General features: G+C 34.8%; 2 protein-coding genes across 2 annotated transcripts in view; one reads left to right on the top strand and one right to left on the bottom strand.

Annotated features, from left to right (window-relative positions):
- Git (ARF GTPase-activating protein GIT1) overlaps positions 1-21,408 on the bottom strand; it is a 497,129-nt gene that overhangs the window by 24,469 nt on the left and 451,252 nt on the right. The gene's annotated exons all lie outside the window — the stretch shown is intronic.
- Positions 1-21,408, top strand: part of RpL11 (ribosomal protein L11) — a 32,179-nt gene that overhangs the window by 9,097 nt on the left and 1,674 nt on the right. Inside the window, exons 2-5 of the mRNA XM_089089652.1 lie at positions 5,298-5,420; positions 5,794-5,944; positions 9,656-9,802; positions 19,755-19,849. Coding sequence (XP_088945778.1) covers positions 5,298-5,420; positions 5,794-5,944; positions 9,656-9,802; positions 19,755-19,849 — 516 coding nt within the window. The remainder of the gene's footprint in view (positions 1-5,297; positions 5,421-5,793; positions 5,945-9,655; positions 9,803-19,754; positions 19,850-21,408) is intronic.

Genomic DNA, 21,408 nt, shown 5'->3' with positions numbered 1-21,408 from the left:
TCATTTTTCTTTTGTGTATCTGGGGTCATTCCAAACTATGTCTTAGGGCTATTCCAAACAAATTGCAAGGATCTGGTTTCACCCCTCACTGACCAAATAAAGTGAAGATTTTTAAGTTTGTAAATGGGCAACACTAGTCCATTTACAATATTAAGAGGAAATTTGAACTGAATCAAAAGATGATATGTGTATGTACATCACAGTACAAATATATTAATATATTTATATTGTGATGTATCAAACTTTCAGATTATGTATGTAACATAAATATTATGTAACTAACTAAAAGAAATAGCTATTGTAATTTAGAAATATCCCACTATTACCTTTACCTTAATCACCTTAATTTGCACTTTGGAGCATAATAAGGTCCATGCTGGATCTGTTCTGCTCTGTGTCAATGATGGTTATTTGGAATGTCCCTCTGATATGGGCCTAGTGATGTTGCATTAGTTGGCAACTGAGAGGGAAGGACTGTCCCACTTATATTTTTATGGCTTGCTGTTCCATTCTTTGTCAAGTCTAGACTTGAAGGAGGCACTAGTGGGTGCAGTCATCATTCTGTCTTGGAGGTTGTTCCAGTTGTTGGAAATATGCTTTGTAAAAAAGTTAGGCTCACTCTGGTTTTCACTCTTTGCTTTGCTAGCTTCTGCAATATCCTCTAGTGTTGTGTTGACCTGTAAGTTTTGTGAGGAGGGTGTTGTTTAGTTGACTATTTTATTTGTATGTCAGCATCATATCACATCTTTAATGTCTGAAGGCCCACATTGGTAGTTTTAGGTGCTCCAGTCTCTTATCATACACCATATTTTGCAGACCAGTGATGCATTTGGTGGCATGTCTTTGAACTCCTTCAGTTATTATGGTGTCATGATTATAGGTGGGGCAGAAATGTTCCAAAGTCCAAGAACAGCCTAACAATAGCCTTGTGAAGTCTCAGAAAGACAGTACAGGAGCAGGTGGTGATAATGTGTTTCAGCAGGCCTAGACTTGAGTTAGCTTTTGACACTTTTTGTTGCCAATGCCTGTGGAACTTCAGTTGCTCATCAACAAGTACTCCCAAGTCTTGTTCTTCATGTCTGGTTTGTAGCTGAATATCAGACTGCAAGTTCTGGTCATGCATGGTATACTGGTTGTGAGGATTGCTATTGCCAAAATGGAGGACACTGCATTTATTGATGTTGAATTTGAGCAGCTGTTCACTGGTCCAGTTCTGAATTCTATGGAGGTCTGATTGCAGGCTCTGTTGAATGGCTGGTCCAAAAAGTTTGGAGTCATCAGTGTAAAGTGTGATGTTATTTGTGGCTTCCTTTGTCATATCATTTGTGTAAATAAGGAAGAGGGTGGGATATAGGACGGCACCCTGAGGGACTCCAGTGACAAAATCACATGGTTTGAAGAATACCTTATCACCATTATTGGTGAAAAGTCAGACCTGCTGCTCTCAGTCTGTCAGGAAATTCATTACCCATTCTACTATGTCAGTGTGGATGGCAACTGCCAATAATTTGGCCCTAAGGCATCTGTGGGGCACCTTGTCAAACGTTTTGGCAAGGTCAAGCAAAATAAGGTCAACAGGTCCTCCCCTCTCCAAAAGGTCAGTAATGATATTGTAAGTTTCAAGTAAGTTGGTCTCCACTGACTTTCCGAGAAGGAAGTCATGCTGGTCTGGTGACAGTATATTGTTGGACAGAAGATGTGTCAGAATTTTGGCATTCATAATGCATTCTAGGATTTTTGCTACAGCTGAGGTAAAACTGATCAGGTGATGATTCTCAGCATTTGTCTTGTCACCTTTTTTGAATATTGGTGTAATGTGAGAGTTCTTCAAATCCAAAGGTACAGTCTTTGAGTCAAGGGATTTCTGAAATATATGACAGTGTAGTTGAGATCTCATTAGCTTGTGCTTTTAGGAGCATTAGGTGGATGTTATTCAGCCCTGATGACTTGTTAACATCTAGCACTTCAAGTTATTTCATGACAGACCTCAGAGAAATCATGATAGGTGGCATAAAATGTGGTACATTATATGCTGGGCTGTTGGGGAAAGGACCATCAGGCTCATTGGTAAACACTGATGCAAATTGCTTGTTGAGTAACTGAGCAATTTATTGCAGGTCAGTAACTTCCATGCCATCAGATTTCTTCAGCCTCTTTATTGAATGTCTACTATGAACTTTGCTGGATATGTGGTTCCAGAACCTTTTGGGGTTTTGCTTGCTATCATCCACAAGCTTGGGCTTGAAGTTTGAATACAGTTGTTGAGTGAGTTTTTGTAGTTTATTTCAAGCCTTTGCAAACTTCTCATAGTGATCATCTTTCCCCATTTTGCGGTACATATTCCAATATTGGCTTTTTTGGTTTTGTTCTCTATGTATCTGAGGGGTCATGTGTGGGAGTGTCTTAGACTTCGGCATGAGTTTGGTAGATGTGTGCTTTTTTGTTGTGAGCTCCTCTTGGGAACTGAACCATTGTTGATCTACCTCCCCTTGAAGCAAAGACCCCCAGTCCATGCCACTCAACTCTCCTCTGGTTACTGCATAGTCAGTGTAAGTCTTCTTGATATAATCATTTGTTTTTTTGTGGAAGGCTAAATTGACTTTGTTGACAAGGTGGTCACTTTTGCCTAAAGGGGGATGGTAACATATGCTTTGTAGCTGTTCTTTATTCCCAAGGAATACCAAATCAAGGAGGGTTGGTCTCTGGGAAATATGATGCCTGGTTAGTTTTTCAACTATCTGAGGCAGGATCAGATTATGAAGGTACTCAGAGAAAGGGCTAGATGAGCTTCTATCCAGCTGAAAAAAGTCAAATGGGAAGCCTTCTCTCCAGTGAAGGGTGGGGAAGTTAAAGTTGCCAGCTATCAGTAAATTCCCTTTGAAACTTGCACTTGCATTAAAAACACACTTGTAATCACTCTTTCCAATAGACAAACTGTCAACAAACAATAAGTAAAAAGTGGTTATTTCAATTATTTTGGACAGAGAAGTGTAAGTGAAATGTACAGATTTAATTACCACCAGAACATGTAACATTGAGTGATATGTTTCTCTAAAATATAAAGATGTGAAGAAAATGATGAATGAAGATAAATCTGAATAAATTGACAAATTTGTATTTAATTTAAAAAAAAAACATCCTTCAAGGATAGTTACCAGTTCTGGTCATGTCACATCTGTCATCTTTGTTTGGGCTCTTAGTATTTCCACTAGCAGAAAAGCATTTGCAGGCTTTCGAGAAATGTTCTGAATGCTTATTTCATGACTTCATAAATAAAAAAAAACAACAGATTGAGGGAATCAAAGAAATGCAGTTGTTAACTATACCAGTCCAGCAGTGTCTTAAAGATATGACCAAAATATTGATTAGCTTACCTTAAATCACCTTAAATTCCATTATGCGGGCATGGGAGGATTGCTCTTTGTGAGATGCCTGGCAAGTGCTGACTTAAAAGTTTGGTTTGGGAGTCTGGAGTATCCCAGTGTAGATACCACTCCTTCTGCACCCAGTCCTTGTTCACATCTTGCTTGAATGGCTCCTTGAGGTTTGAAATTTGATGGTTTGATTGTTTAGGGAGTTCCAAAGCAGAGCAACCATTTTCAACCATTTTTACTTATACATAAAAAATAATTTGTTATCTATTGATGTAATTAGCATTGCAATGGATGAAAATACATCAACTAGAGTACTGCATTGCAGTGGTTTTGTCACTGACCCAAAGACCCTTCATTATGTGCATTTGGATTTTGATCCATAGCCAAGGAGGTTGTCAGCCCCTGCTTTAAATCCTGCTCAAATCACGGCTTGTGTTATCAAACCTGGAGTCAAAGAAAAGCAGAATCAAACCAAAATTAAAGAATTTTTTTTTTCCAAGGTTAAGACATATCTTCTGTGCAATTGTCCAAGTCCTAAAAATATTGAAGGAGTATAGATAAGAGCTGACAGACACCTTCTTGCAGCATTTGCTCCATTTTTCTATGGAGCAAAAATATCTATGTCTAGAATTTTACATTTGCCTGGATCTTATAACAAATACAAGAACAGATTTTTGAGAGAGTAATGTTTATTATTTTTTCACCAGCATTATAATACAGAAGGTATGGTTGTTAAATTTTTGGATCTAGCATGGACCCTAATTTTGGTCCAAAGTGCAAACTATGGTAGCTATGATGGTCCATTCAGTTGCAAATTGAAAGTTGTAGTTCTATTTAGCTGGGAAAGAAGTAAGCAGAGGGGAATTAGCCCCTCTCTTTTACCCTTTTGCCTTCTGGCACCACTGTAGCCTCCTTTCTAAGTTTTTGGTTTTTAGTTTCAAGATAGCACATTTAACATAAATGATTGATTTATCTTACAAGATATGGTTCTTGCAGTCTAGAGATAATGGCCCAAGTTGTGTCCTGTTTCCAAATACACTTTAGTAGAAAAGGTAGGCATGTTGCACTTCCTTAAAACTGAATAATGCAAGAAATACAGATCTGTATGACACAGGGAATGAATAGGATATGCATTTAGACAGGTTTTTCAGGAGCCAGGAAGAGATTAAAAGACACAATAAAGTGTATATTTTGGCCTACATTTTTATTTCCCCTGTCCTCTGGGTACATATATGTTTAATCATATAAATTATACAAACTTAGAAGCTCATTTTTATAATAGAGCAATATCCTCTAAGGTTCTAGACATTTAAAAAAAAAAGTACAACTGTTGAAAAACAGAAGCTTAATTTAAAAAATGCATGTTTTATGGCATGAGTGATACTTTCCTGCTCTGATATATTTTTAGAAGTAATTTCAGTGCTAGATTCATTTTCACCTACTTCAAATTTGGCTAGCCAAAGGATGTGAACATAAGGTGAATTTCTGGGTCAGAAGTATTTCTGTCTGGCATTTCACTAGCAGTGACAAATATCCATGTGGTGTTTAGGTCTTTTTCTGCAATTGACTTGAAATAATTTTCATTTTTGAAGCTGATTAACTTCTTAAATACAGGTCAAGATGAGACTCTAAAACTGAGACAATTGCAGCCAAATAGTAACATCAGCTACTTTAGGAGGCTAAAGCAGATAAAAAGGACATATATATACTACTGTAGCAGGTACATTTTGTGAACCCAGTTTATGTTGTGTGGGGGGGGGGATAATTTCAATTAGATCCCTAGAACAAAATATATATTTCTAATTCGGAAATTTTTAACATAAGTTAAAAAATTTTCTAATAGCTGAGGATGCCTTAATAATGTAATTTATCCTGGTATTGGTGTTTCAGTGAATATACTTATATTTTTTTTAATTTTTTAAGGAAGTAAAAGAAGTCATCAAGAAAGATAAGTCCAAGAACCCCATGAGAGATGTCAAAATTAGGAAACTATGCTTGAATATTTGTGTTGGTGAATCTGGTGATAGGCTCACTCGTGCTGCAAAGGTAATTCTATTCCTTTTTTTGCCCGGAAAGATTAATTTATTTAAGGTGCTTGTAATGCTTAATATCATTGACAACTTCAAATTACTTTTGGAAACAAATAAACTTCAAGTTGTTTTTATTATCATGGGGAGATTTTGGCTCTAGATGTTTACCATCTAATATTCTATAACATGCTGAATATTCTATAACATGGCCAGATATTAGGAAATTGAATTACTCCTTGAAACTGTTATGAATTAGAGTAGACTTTAACGACAACAGGGGAATTCATATCTATTATTTTCAGTGCCTTATCTTGTAAATATTTTTAGCCGTCTTGCAATTTACCTTACTAAGTTGGCTTATAGGAAGTAAGAATAGTATTTTTGTTTAGGTGCTAGAACAGTTGACTGGCCAGACCCCTGTTTTCTCTAAGGCTCGATACACTGTCAGATCTTTTGGCATCAGAAGAAATGAAAAAATTGCAGTCCATTGTACAGTACGTGGTGCAAAAGCAGAAGAAATTCTTGAACGTGGTCTCAAAGGTTTGTTTATGTATATATTAATATCACATGTCCTGAAGCCTCAGCACCCCAAAAATTACAATTATGCTATTAAAATGATGGAAGTTTTTCTACCCCCTTTCACAACCAGTACCCCAAATACACGACCAAAATGCCCCAAGTTTTCTATGCCTTTCCCTCCCACACACTCGTCTTAATAGTTGACTAAAGGATCAAATTAAACTGTTATGGAGTCAAGCCTTTTCAGAAAGTTTCACAATTTTTAAAGGTGACTCCACAAAGAATTTTAAAGACAACATATGTGTAATACTGACAGTCGAATTTCTTTGATCCTTATACACAAATGAATAAAGATTTCAACTGCATTAGATATATAAGAAATGGAAAAAAGTTTGATCCTTCAGAGTGACATGAAGTAGGTATTGTTGGTTGGATTTCTATCTAGGTTAGCTTCATCATGTCTGGAAAGATGGTATCTATGGCCATCCTAAGAATTTTTTCTTTGCTTGAACTCTTTGAAAGAACTTTGTATGCACCATTACAGCTCGGGGCCTTTGGGTGTTCGGGATCCTTAAAGCCAATGGTTCTGTAAGGACTTTCTCTGTGTTTATGAAATTTTTGTGTTTATAGCAATTTTTTGAACACTACTGCTTCATTAAGTTTCAATTTTTCTATAAAAAAGCTGCTAAACATTTTGTAAGTATTACTTGACTATTGGGTTTGCTTTTTTCTCATAGAAGTTGCGTAAAAATTTATCATTACAATTCCTCAATGAATTAAAATAAATAACCATTTAGTAAGATAAAATCATAAAATTTCTCCCATTATTTAACTTAAGATTTATTGAGCTATGTTGAATGCAGCTCAGTTTAAGTGATTTTTTCTTTTTTATTTTTCATGTTTGTTCTACTTTTCACTTCACTATCTGTAATTTATACAGTTACAAATTGTAAATTAATTGCAAAAAGGGCTTCGCTTCAGTTCAAGTGGTCAAATATTAATCATGACCATGTCTTTAGCATAAAGGAAATTTTTAGGACATCGTTGTAATTCTATTGTATCCACCGCTCCTCTTAAGATATGAGTAACAATATAGTTGCCAATAATTTGTTGTTAATAGTCAAATGTTAATAGTTAAAATGGACAGGGGTTGCTGACTGAATATTAAAATGAGTTTTCATCTTAAAAAGAGGTGCATATTAGTATTAGAACCACAGTTTATAGAATTATCCAGTAAGTTTATCGCAGATCATTTCTGGTCTTCATTCTCGGTGCGAACAAAAAGCTCCTCCCACTTATTTCTGCATTAGCGGGCTAGTGGGTTTTCGTCAATCAATGAGAAATGGTTACAAAGTGCATTATTCGTAATTGCGAAAGCAGAAAAAAACTTGGTGAGCCAGCCAAGTGGTTTGCAAGTGTCCCATCTCACAGGTATGACTTAATTTATATACAAATTATTACTTAATCTATTATTTACATACAGTGGACTCAACTGATCCGCCTATGTAGGATTTTATAAAAAAGGAGGCGGGGGGTTGATGAAATTTGTGAAAGTAAGGAATTTTTTCTTCTTCTAATAAATGGTGGAATAGGTGTGATGGTTTCAGGGGCGGATCCAGGATTTTTTTAGGGGGGGGGCGCAAAATAGGTTGATCCGATAAACTTACGTTAGGAGCAAGTTTAATTAACGCAAAACTTGCGTTAATTAGGTAAATTACGCTACTCTAGACTACTATCGGGGGGCCCCCCCCAACCCCCCCCTCCCCCCTCTGGATCTGCCACTGGTTGGTTTATCATTTTTTTGTCACGTCGTGATGTTTATTTTCTACGATATTTATTTTCTAGATAAGACTACTTTCGTTTTCAATCAATGTTTTCGTATGAAATGGGCAGACCTTTCCTGAACTTTAAACAATAAACACCTCTGTTTGAAAATCTTTGCACTTTGTGAATTTAGATAGTGATAAGGGTTCCTGATTGAGAACAATTTTAGGACTTGGGTTCTAATTATTGGTTGCTGTGGTAAAGTTGCTATAATAGCCCTATCCAAGAAAAATACCAAACGTCTGTTAAGAAGTGTTTTTCGTAAAATTCTTAGGGAACTTCCAGAAAATTTATTTCTACTGATCTTAAGTTTAATATGGCCTTTACTTTTCTTTAAAAAAAACTTTCTTTTTCGTAGTTTTCGTAGTGTATATATATATATATATATATATATATATATATATATATATATATATATATATATATATATATAATATATATATATATATATATATATATATATATATATATATATATATATATATATATATATATATATATATATATATATATATATATATATATATATATATATATATATATATATATATATATATATATATATATATATATATATATATATATATATATATATCAGCGCGTACAAACAGCTCCTCTCATTTGATCTACCATTAGCGGTCCAGTTACCCTGGAACACGTATTTTGGCAGAAACTTTCTCAAAATGCCTTTAAAACCAACTCGAGACTTCGAAACCTACTTGTAATTCCTATAAACATCTGAATTAATTTTATATATATATATATATATATATATATATATATATATATATATATATATATATATATATATATATATATATATATATATATATATATATATATATTATATATCCGGCGCGTACAAACAGCTCCTCTCATTTGATCTGCCATCAGCGGTCCAATTACCCTGGAACACGTATTTTGGCAGAAACTTTCTCAAAATGCCTTTGAAACCAACTTGAGACTTCGAAACCTATTTTTAATTCCTAAAAACATCTAATAATAACATTGCACTACTAATTACCGATTTTCATGCATGTATTGGAATAAATTAATTTAAAATTAGTTTCTTCAAAATTAGTGTTCCACCGTTGAAGCCAAGTTTCGCGTCCAAGAGAAATCTGACTTGTCTACCCGTGAAAAGATCTGATGCCGCTTATGTTTATATCTGCAAAAGCGTTCTCTGGAGCACTCGCACCTCGGTCCGGGTTTTTATAATGGGTGAGGTAGGGAATGATCATACTGTTAATTCTATAAACTGTGATTAGAACGAACCATCACCCTGTTGACGTCCCCAGTGAATGAGATTCCATCTGCTGATGGAAATTACTGCCATGTCTGGTTCGAAATGTGAAAAGAAAAAAGGCAGCGTCATAGTTTAGACGAAAAATCAAAAACTTATAAAAACTAGGAGTAAAAATAGCCGAATCATTTTTATTTTTCATATTGTTTTGTTTTATTTATTGACTGAAAAAAAATGTTTTCATTACTTTTTAAAGCAAAGGGGTCTTAACTCAATTAACCATTTTCGTAGAATCTGTTTCAGTATAATGTATTGGTTTAGATATAGATTTCAAACCACTTCTTTTAGCCAAGATCAGTAAAATTTCGTGGTCTCTATATTTTTGAATTGTGTGTAATTTATCATTGTCAAGATTTGATTCTGAAATTCAGACTTCTTTTTTACTGAATTTTAGCCTAAGAGGTTATTATGGAATACATGTGAGTTATTAATTACCAAAAAGATCAAGTTTCCGTATCAGGTATAAATTGATGTTAAATCAGGGAAAAATTAATAATACAACTGATCAAACTTCCTGTAATATTTGAGACAGAAAGTGTATGTTGAGAATTGATTTTATTAGCCTATTTTTATTTTGGTTTGCTGTAACTCAGATTAACTTGTAGTTCGTGAATACGAGTTGAGACGTGAAAACTTTTCTGGTACTGGCAATTTCGGATTTGGCATCCAGGAACATATTGATCTTGGTATCAAGTACGATCCATCAATTGGTATCTATGGTCTTGACTACTATGTTGTCCTTGGACGTCCAGGTATAGAAACTTTATTTTACTCCTTGTTCCTTATCCTTTCTTTCCTATATCTTGCTTGATAAAAAGTCTGGATTTGTGTATATTATTCTCTATTAGTGTATTGAATATATTGAGCAGAACTAGAAGAGGGAAAGAAAAAGTAGAGTCAGATTGGTCATAAACAATAGCGGTGCTGTTTTGAATCAGTTAATCTGGAAATACAATTTTTTCAGAGAAACTGTAGAAAAAAGAATTCATTTGATTTAAAGGAAAATTTTAAGTTGAAATAAATAGAATGGCCTTTAACGATGACACATTTTCTCATTTTTTGCTTTTTTTTAGGCATCCTGTAAAAGGTTTGCCACTATGCCAGTCGAGAGCTCGAAGGAGTGAAGTAAACAACAACAGGTAAAACAATGGGGATGTTATCCAAGACAGTGAAAATTTTTAAAACTTATGAATATTTCGGCCTTATATCCATGGGTTGTCCTCAGCAAAGCACATGTATAAATAGAATAAGACTTACAATAAAATGTCAATGTTAAAACTAAAATTAAAATAATCCCAGAATCATTAGTTCAAGTAAGTTCGTCCAGAACTCTTGACGTCTAGCTTATGGGGAGCAGTGAAGTAAAGTTCGGAATGTTGCGGAAACTGAAAAAATTTTTCCCTCCCAAAATTTTGAAAATGGTGATTTCTCGCGAGTTCATTCGTATTTGTTATATTGTGGAAGTGTATGGGTTTTGTTTGGGTCCGAGGAAATAAAAGAAAATAATAATAATTTTTTTGTCGGTTTTTTGTCCGGCATGCAGTAATGCATTGGATAGTGTTTTTTGACCGAGAAATTTGTTTATTTATTTATTGTAACCCGTTGGTAAATAAAAAAGAGAAGTAGATGAGTAATGTTATTTCATTCTTTTTTAATCTTGCATCAAAATAATAGTATCAAGGCTTAATTAAATTCCGTGTCTTAGGACCGAGATCCCTAGTATAAAAAAGATAATATCGAATTTAATAGTGCAAACCAAGTATTGAAGTTGATACCGCATTTTTAGTATAAGTCTCTCCAGAAAGGAGCACTCAATCGCAAAGATAACGTAGAAGCATTAGAGAGCAGATTATATAGTTAGAAACAAGTAAATCGGGATTCTTATCTATCTATATTTGTCGTATATGCTAGTGAACTGTATTTATCTTATTTTATTATCTCTTGTTTTACTACAACAATTTAGACCAGTAATTTTTTCCCGAAATTTGAATATGTTTGGGACTCTTAAAAAAAGAATTTTGGTACCAATAGAAACATCAAAAGAATCAGATTTTAAGTCTGATTTCAAATATATAAGTTTCATCAAGTTTAATTTTACCCATCAAAAGTTACGCGCCTGAGAAAATTTGGCTGATTTTCGGAAAAAGGGAAAAAGACCCCCTAAAAGTTGTTGAACCTTAATGAAAATCACACCATCATATTCAGCCTATCAGAGAACCCTACTGCAGAGGTTTCAAGCTCCTATCTACAAAAATGTGGAATTTTCTATTTTTTGCCAGAAGAAAGATCACGGATGCGTGTTTCTTTGTTTGTTTTTTTTTGTTTTTTTTTACAGGGGTATTCTTATTGACCCAATGGTCCTAGAATATCGTAGAAGGGCTAATTGGAACGGAAATTAAAAGTTCTAGTGCCCTTTTTAAATGACCAAAAAATGGAGGGCAACTAGGCCCCCTCCCACGCTCATTTTTTTTTCAAAGTCACCCAATTAAAATTTTGAGATAGTCATTTTGTTCACCATAGTCGAAAATCTAATAAATATGTCTTTTAGGATGACTTAATCCCCCACAGTTCCCAGGGGAAGGGCTGCAAGTTATGAACTTTACCCATTGCTTACATATTGTATTGGTTATTGGGAAGTATACAGACATTTTCAGGAAGGATTTTTTTCTTGTAGGGGGGGGGGGGCTGGAGGAGGGGGTTACCCGGGAGAATCTTTCCGTGGAGGAATTTTCTTTGGGGTAAAGGACATTTCTATGAAGGGGGCGCCGGATTTCCAAGCATTATTTAAAAAACGATCAGAAATTAAATTAAAAAAAAAGTTTTTTCAACTTAAAGTAAGAAGCAACATTAGAACTTAAAACGAACATAAATTATTACGTATATGAGGGGGTTCTCCCCCAAGTCAATACCACGCTCTTTACGCTACAGTTTTTTTTAGTGCTTTTAAAAGAGCTATATATTCTAATTAAACGGCCTTTGTGATTCAGAGGTTTGTGAATTAAATTTTTTTTTAGCTTTTAATATAAAGAGCATGATATTAACTAAGGGGAAAACCCCCTCATATACGTAATAAAAAAACAATAAAAAAAACACGCGATACGGCTCAATAGTAATCGAAACTTTTAAAAACGGAATTTTGATGTCAATAAATGTATCAAAAGAATGGGCTTATAATGCTGATTCTAAATATATAAATTTTACTAAGTTTAGGATTACTCATCAACGGCTACGAGCCTGAGAAAATTTACCTGGTTTTTTAAAGAGGGGGGGGGGAACATCCCCTACAAGTGAAAGAATTTTAATGAATTTCACACCGTCAGATTCAGCGTATCAGAAAACCCTATTACATCTCATATCTGCTCAAGCTCATATCTGCCAAAATCTGCAACTTTGATTTTTTGCCAGAAGAAAAATATACGAATATAGAAGTTCGTTACGTAAGTTAATCTGTAAATTACGTCAGAACGAAATTTAGAGACAGCCATATAGCAAAAGAAAAGTACAATTTTTATGCAAATTTTGTTTACTTATTCAATGACGGCGAGCCAAAATAAAAGCTACATTAACTAAAAAACGATCAGAAATTAAATAAAAAAACAGGTTTTTTAAACTGAAAATAAGGAGCGACATTAGAACTTGAAACGAACAGAAATTATTTCGTATATGAAATGGGCTGTCCCCTCCTCAACGCCACGCTCTTTACGCTAAAGTTTGACTCTGTCTCAAAACTTAATTTTTTTAAAACAAAAAAAAACTTTAGTGTAAAGAGCGAGGCGTTGAAGAGGGGACAGCCCCTTTCATATACGGAATAATTTCTGTTCGTTTTAAGTTTTAATGTCGCTCCTTACTTTCAGTTTAAAAAACTTGTTTTTTTTATTTAATTCATTAAGAAGCGAAGCCTTGGTAAGTGAATAAACAAATTGATCACGAGATGATGCTAGTATGCACATCTCATATGTAGAAAAGTGTCTACTTTTTAGGAGAAGGAATAAACTCATCTTAGCACTTTAATCTTAACCATGAATATAAATGAGACATCGGAAAAATTTAACAAAAATATTCAGAAGCTCGTCAACTAAAGGCTAGTATAAAATAAGACGATTCTTGAGGAATTTCATGCAGCATGAAGTTATTTTTAGATTTAAACAGATTAGACTTCATCATAAATTATATAATCAGACTTAGATATGGATTATTCTTATTGGCTAAATTTTTTATATATTAAATATGGTTAAACTTTGTACATGTACAAAGCTTTCAATTTTCTCCGCTAACCAGGCATGTACACAAGGCAAATCTATGCACGTGCTTGGGAAACCCTGAGGTCCTTAGAGTCCCTAGCGGGTAGGGTAGTCTTCAGTATTAAAGTAATGTAATATGAAATCTAAATAAAAAAGAAGTGGGTTGAAAGGCGGTTTTTTTGGTTAACACCAAAAATCTTGGTTTAGCTACATTTATCAAGGTATTTTGGTAACTACTCTGGAATTACATGCATCATGTAATTTCCAACACGCACTACATACATCAAGAACATGTTGCTTTATGTCTTAACAAGTCCATCAACTCAGCCAAAACTTTACCCTGCCACCATAAAGAATAACCCAATATCTCTGTCATCATATTTAAATTAAAAAAAAAACAAAGTTTTCTTCTACTGAAAGTAAGGAGCAACATTAAAACTTGAAAGAACAAAAATTATTCCGTATTTGAGGGGGCTGCCCCCTCCTCAATACCCCTCTCTTCACGCTAAAGTTTTTTAAGATAAAAAAAAAATGTTTTGCTTCTAACTTTACGGCCCTTGTGTTTCAGGAATCGTTCTTAAAGAATTGAGACGAAACGTCGAACTATAGCGTAAAGAGTTAAGTACTGAGGAGGGGGCAGCCTCCCTCATATATGAAATAATTTCTGTTCGTTTTGTTTTAATGTTGCTCCTTACTTTCAGTAGAAAGTACCTATTTTTTATTTGATTTCTGATCGTTTTTCTTGCTTACGATTCTGCCTGATAAATACTCTTTGGCATTTCATTTGAAGAAAGACCTGTTTTCATTTAATTTCTTTCTACGGTCCATGGAGAATTTCGCCCATTGGAAAAAAAACCCAGAGAATTCCAGCTCAGCTGAAAATTTCCCCTGGACAATCCCCCCAAAGCATCTCAAAATTTCGATCCGACAACTTGGAACAAAGGGAGTGGGAGGGGGGATAGTTGCTCTTCAATTTTGTTGGTTATTTAAAAAGGCCACTAGAAGTTTACATTTCCGTTTGAATGCGCCCTCTCCCGATTTTCTATGGTTCGATACGATCACCCCGGAAAAAAGTAAACACGCATCTGTGATCTTTCTTTATGGCTGGCAAAAAAAATTCCACATTTTTGTATATAGGACCTTGAAACTACCTCTAAATGGTTCTCTGATATGCTGAATCCTATGGTGCAATTTTCATTTAGATTTTGATTTTATGGGGTTGTTTCCCACCTTTTTCGAAAATTCGACAATTTTTCTCATGTTCGTAGCCTCTGATGGGTAACACTCTTACAATTCGTTACCACAAACTGTTTGATTTGGACCTTGCAGGCTAAGTAAGGAACTGCAATTTTAGAGGAAACATTATTGTAAAAATATACGCATGTAATGCCAAATGTTATTATCCAATATTGAGCGCATTTCCAATGCAAGCTATTTTAAAGAATTTACTAACCAATATTGGAAAGACTTTGGCATACCCTTTTTTTGAGGTTGTGTATGAATTCGAGGAAGTTAGGGCCAGGGACTTACACAGGAATTTATTTGAGTAAGGAGATGATTGCCGACGTTAAAAATGACAAAAATAGGCAAGTCAGGGGAGGGGGGGGGGGGCTCGAAATTATTGTAACAGTTTGTTAAGAGTTTTAATTTCAATCAGCCCTACACTGCGAGCAATTTGACTGCAATGGATACTTTTGCTACTAGTTTCTATTTTATGTTTAATTACAATGTATTAATAACTCACCAAGAGGTTAGCAGGAGTGAGGAGTAAGATATGTAACCAAGCGGAAGGTATGGCTAAATATTTAGTATGGTGAGTAATTGGGCGATAAACAAGTTTCTTCGACCTAGCGACTGGCTCATTGCCACGGTCATCAGCGCTCCATCGTCCGTGACTTAACTCTGTTTTGGTTGAGTACGGTTATAAGTAGCGCTAAACTAATTCATTCAATTTGCAACTCTTATCTACGAAAAACTAGAAAAGATACTTTATGAATGACACAATGTTCTGTGGATTTGGATCCACTCAAAAACATAAGAATTAATTAAAATGTGAAATGGCGATAAAAATCCCCCCCCCCCAAAAAAAATATGATGTACAGCACTTGCTGTTTGAGTACTATACAAGCCAAGAAGTAAAACAGACAGCAATGGGGCTAACTTATCCTAGACAAGGGAGCAAAGAAATTTATGAATCCCCGGAAAAAAAAACAATTCCTGAATTTTTCTATCATTAAGGTCATTGTTGATAACCTTCTTTGCAATTGATTCCTTTTGTAATTTAAATGAAAACAAGGTATTTATCAAATGAACAGGTAATGCCTGAAGTAAGCTAAAATCATTTTGCTACCTCCCGCGTAGCGAAAACCGGCTTTGCTTCTTGAAATGATGTAATTCATGAGGTAAGTTGAATCTTCGAAGCAGTTGCCTTTTATGAAGGTGCGAGTCTAGGACTAAGTATTCTTTATTTGTTCCTTGAACTAAGCCTTTTTATATTTTCATTGAAAGTAATTGAAAAAACGACAAATTTACCCCCCTCCCCCTCCTACACATTGAAAACTATATTGTATACCCCCCCCCCCCCAATGTATTCGTATGAATTTATTACATGTAAATGCATAGGAAGTGGGATGGGGGAGCAGTTCAACTAGAAGCTATTCTGAAAACCAATAGGTCGAAATTTTCTTAATTAAATGAGTTCAAATTTTGTTAAATTAGTGTTTGGTTTAGGGGATATAAATTAGATTAACACTCGTTTTTTTTTTAAATTTATGATACATAGGCTTCGATTTTTTTAGGGTCGGAGGAAGGGGTAATTTGGCCCAAGGCCCAGACATTTCAGGCTTCCTTAAATTTCTGAGCACTTCCTAATCAGTTTTTTTTTTTTTTTTTTTTTTTTTTTTTTTTTTTTTTTTTACAATTGCCCTCTCCATTCCCAGGAAAAAAAATTCATTTATGACTTTGAATGTATTTTTTGTTTATGATATACACTGCAAACCCACACTCACCAGGAGTTGTCAGATGTATAAAAAAAAACCTGCAAAGCACTTGCATTTGGTTCCATAGGCCACCATCTCGGCCGAGGCTTAACATAAACGATAGTTTATCTTGTCATTCTTTTAGTTTAGTGACAATGAACGGATGGATTGCTGCCGTCGCGTTTTTTTTTTACCGTCCAATGTGTAATTTGCAATTCTATCCTCTACACCTCTATGAAATGCTCATTAAAAACGCCTACTGTGTTTTGTGCCTAGAGTAATAATTTTGATAAATAGAATTATTCACAATTTACAAAATACTTTTATACTTTATACGGCATGTTTCTAATAGGGATTGCCGGTTAATCTTGAATAATATTCTATATTGAACGTAGCCGGGAGCCCGGGAACGAATGCGCGCTCACTGCCCTCTATCTAAAAAACGGCTGAACGTAGAAAAACATTTTTTAAACAAAAGTTACAGAAAAATTAGTCTTCTACAATATTTATACTAAATACAAATAGCATAAAACCCACAACAACCGAAATATTCGCAAAAATCTGCGAAACATCGATTTTTTTTTATCTTTTACCTTTGAAATCTGTGGTCGCGGCTACCCTATGATAGGTGATATGTAAAATGGCTCGACTATTGAAGCTGCTATGAACCAATCAAATGTTCGATCGTGAAGTTATCACTGTCAGTTTGGCAAACTCATTCCACACGTGTCACGGTAGTTTGAAACACGTGATCCCCCTCCCACAATCTCTATTTTTGACGAGTGCGATTGCGCTCTGTCAAGCCCATGCGTATGTTTTGCGGATATTACAAACTATATCATCTTTTTCAAATTTTAACCGTTAGTAGCGTGGAACGGGCTTTATTGGAAGAAAAGGATCGGGGACATCACTTTCAACCAGTCAGAGGCATTTTCCACTGAAATAAAGCTTATGAAAGGGAAACTTTATTATAGTATTTCATGCCTTTAGTCCAAGCGCCATTGACAACCAATAAAAACCACTCTTTTTGGAGTAGAATCAGAATTCCCTGCTTTTTTTAGTTAAAACTTGAGACCGGTGGTTTAAATGTGAGTCAGTTGGCCAAAATAGCGATACGTGAGGCGGGTGGACGTGCGCAAATGAGAATAGTGGACCACGGTCGTCACTCTTGCTGTATGTCATGTTTTACTCTTGTAACGCATTTTTTTTAGTTGTTTCATGACTATGATGTATTTTGACGCTCCATCGTCCGCGACTTAATCCGATTTTTGGGTTTAGTACGGTTCTATCAAAGTAGCGTAATAACGAATCCATTCTTATTTGCAACTCTTTCTTACGAACTACTAGGAAAGATACTTCAAGAATGGTACAATAATTTTGCTATAAATAGTAATGGCTCTGTTGTATTTATTTGGCTGATCAAACAGTTCGTGGTAACGAAATATAAGTAAGGAGCGACTCGGCCTAAAAGTAACCAAAACTCTAAAAAACGGAATTATGATAACAATAGATACATCAAAGAATTGTGTTTTTGTGTTGATTCCAAATACATAAAATTCATTAAGATCAATGTTACCCATCAAAAGCTACGAGCCTGAGAAAACTTGCCTGGTTTACAAAAAGGGGGGTAGACACCCCCAAAAAGTCATTTGGTCATAACAAAAATCATACCATCAGTTTCAACATATGAGAGAACCTTACTGTAGAGGTTTCAAGCCCTTACCTACAAAGTTGTGGAATTTTGCATATTATTTTTTCTCCCAGAAGAAATGTCACGAAACGCGTGTTTATTTATTATTTTTTCAGGAGTGATCGTATCGAACCAATGGTCTTAGAAAATCGGGGTTGGTTCATTTGAACGGAAATCGGAAGTTCTAGTGCCCTTTTTCAGTGTCCAAAAGTGATTTGAACAAGATGCGTTTAAAAAAAAACTCCATTTTTTGGTATATATTACATTTAATTCTCTTTTTGACGTCAAGAAATCATGTGACTAGAATGATTCACCGACTGTGCCACAGAAGGCTGGTATATTCTGCCCTCTTTTGGTGCCAAATTACGAGCCCCTTTCAAATATGGCCAAGTTCATATGGATTGAAAATTCCAATATAGTCCATTTGTTTTACAGCCTTGAAATTCTGATGGATTAGCGTGTAGGTTTTCTTTTGTCTTCATCAATTACGATTATAATACGTGATAACTGTGTGATAGAAAAAATGGGGCAACATTTTTCATCGTGTACTTCACCAAACAGTGGTGAAGTTTAAAGCTAATTTTAACAAACCTAGGCTGTAAGAGCTTTGTTTGTAATAGTCTTGTTTTTGAGATACATTCTATTTATTTCATAACTACTCTATGCTTTGACGCTCCATCGTCAGCGTCTTAATCCGATTGTCGGGTTTAGTACGGTTCTATTAAAATATGATGATAGTTGTATGGTAGCTAAAATCGGGACTATACTTTTCATCGTATACTTCACCAAATAGTGGTAACTTTGAAGCTTCTGTGAAGCAACCAAGGGTACAAAATCTTCGGGTTGGATATCGAAACTGTGTGTCATAGTTATATTTTTGAAATGCATTCTATGTAGTTGTTTCATAACTGCTATGCTTTGACGCTCCATCGTCCGCGACTTAATCCGATTTTTGGGTTTAGTACGGTTCTCTTAAATTAGCGTCAGAACAATTACATTCTATTTGCAACTCTTTCTTACGAACTACTAGGAAAGGTACTTCAGGAATGGGGTAAATAATATTGCTCTAAATGATAAGGGCTCTGTTCAATAAAATTCAATTTAAAAATTTATTTCACAGCATGGTTGCCGAGTTTGAATTTCGCCTCCCAAACAGTACTAGTACATATAAATCATATCGAAAAATTTTGTCATCGCTGATGTTCACGTCAGTACAAAATACAAAATAAAATAATGTATCTACTTGTTGTATCTACTTGGCTCTACTGTATCTAAAGGCTAAGGTTGACGTAGGAGCGCATATATCCAAGCATCAGGTGGGATTCCAGGAGTTCCTCCAAGGCCAAGGACTAAAATAGTGTTCCCAGGACTAAATTTAAAAAATTTAAAAGGGAATCTTTCAGACCTATCTGAAGGGGGGGGGGGTGAGGTCTATTGTAAGCAAAGTAGTTATGTATGTTTTTTAATATGGATTCAAAGAATTTGCTGTGCATCAAGATTTTGGCTGGCTTGCTATTATACTTACTACTTTTAGTAACATTAATATAATTTATCTTTTTTTTGGGTAATTAGGGAAATTGCAGTGCATAACATCACTATTTTACCGAACCGATTTTTGTCATAGTCGAAAGTATTTCGGGAGGGATTCATGCTTCTAGTTTTAAGAATGCCTCAACGCATTATTTTTGAAAACTTGTAGGTTAAATTTTGGATAGAGCAAGGGCGAAAGAAATTCTTGGTTGAACTTATTGTTTGTGAAACAGTTAAATTTGATGATAGATTTTTTTATTATCAGGTTTCCGAGTAGCTGAACGAAGAAAGAAAACCGGCAAGGTTGGTCACCAACACAAACTCACCAAAGAGGATGCAATGAAATGGTTCCAACAGAAAGTAAGCACAATTTATGCCATATCTGTGATCTTCTTTTACAACTTTATCCACTTATCTCCCCCCCCCCCCCATGAATCTACTTATGAAAACTACTTAGATAACCTTGAATATATATTTTTTTTAATTACTGAATAAGACCGCGTTACGGTCTTATTTTAGATGTTTGTACTAGTAGAAGTAATATAAAGCCATTTATAGCAACATTGTTTATCAGTGACGGTATTTTATTGCTTTTTGTATGCATATTACTATTAGAAGACTTTGTTTGTCGAAACTATCTGGTTTGCCCCAAAAAGAGAAAGAAAAACTGGATAACAGAAAAGAAATCTGTATAAAATCACTCTCATTAATGTTTACCCTTAAAAATATTATAGAATTTTTAGAATATTAATTACTAGAAAAGAATAAATGGGAGAATAGAAGAATTAGACAAGTTCCCTTAAAACGACCAACTTTAGGAAACTTGCTCTTTGATACACATTATGCAAGATTGAAAGTGACAAAGAAAATTTCGTCTAAAATGTTGCCGTCAATTAGACTCGTTCCCACGACATCTTGCATTCTTGGCTGGTATCCTGCTACTTAACTATGATGCCACGTTTGAGACGATAAAATACAGCACGTAGTGCGAGGGCCTGCCCAAGGGGGTACCAATTTACCTACCCCATCCCAGAAATGTTTCATGGCTTCTAAATTGGGCAAAAAAAAAAAAAAAAATGCAAGTTTAAAGATATTTAGCCCCCAACACCCGAACAAAAAAGTTCGATACAGGACTGACCCAGCAACTTATGATGAAAGTCCCTCCTCCACTTCGTCTTAGGTATCCTTTAATAATAACTTTGTCATGTGAATTTCTTTGTGCTGTATCATTACTCATCGTAGTGACTAAGAAATTTTAATCCGGTCTTTTACTTCCGCACATATCGTTAATCCACACTATTATATATCGGCATTCTCTGTTGCAATAAAGAAACATTTTTGTTGATTTTTTTTTCACTAATTCTAGACCAGTTTAAAATTCTAATGATTTAAATTTTTATCTTAAAATACTAACGGTAGACCTACAATTTGTCGTTTTAGACAAGATCGAGACTAACTCGGCATGTAGCAAGCGACATAACAAATCGATGTTGAAGTATAAAAATAATACTTTGTTTAAAAAAAATCTTTTCCCTATACACATCAAACTTGAAATAGCCCATTATAATTACCTTGTGAAAGTCTTATTTTGAAGTCATTATCATTCATGTGCTGCCATTATTACCATTTTATTCTTAACAAGTAACTAATAGTTACTGCATTGTAGTGGTTAAGAGGTTCCTTAATTGGAGGATTCGAGATCAATCCATTCGGCGGTAACATTCGCGGTAATCTTGAGCTTTGGCGACTTATATAAAAAAAAAATCAGTTCTCTGGAAGATAAAACCAGGTTCATATCGTGATGAAGACCAAAGGGTGGCTGTACTTTGTAGGTCAAACAAAAAAAGGAAAAAATTCCGCCTTAAAAAATAGATACAAAAAAAAACGGCGAAGAATTGAACATAGATCCGACGACTTTT

This window comes from Artemia sp. Qi Xiang Cuo, chromosome 5 (assembly GCF_049724085.1).
Source record: "Artemia sp. Qi Xiang Cuo chromosome 5, ASM4972408v1, whole genome shotgun sequence".
Classification (NCBI taxonomy): domain Eukaryota; kingdom Metazoa; phylum Arthropoda; class Branchiopoda; order Anostraca; family Artemiidae; genus Artemia; species Artemia sp. Qi Xiang Cuo.
This window is presented reverse-complemented; position numbering and strand designations above follow the sequence as displayed.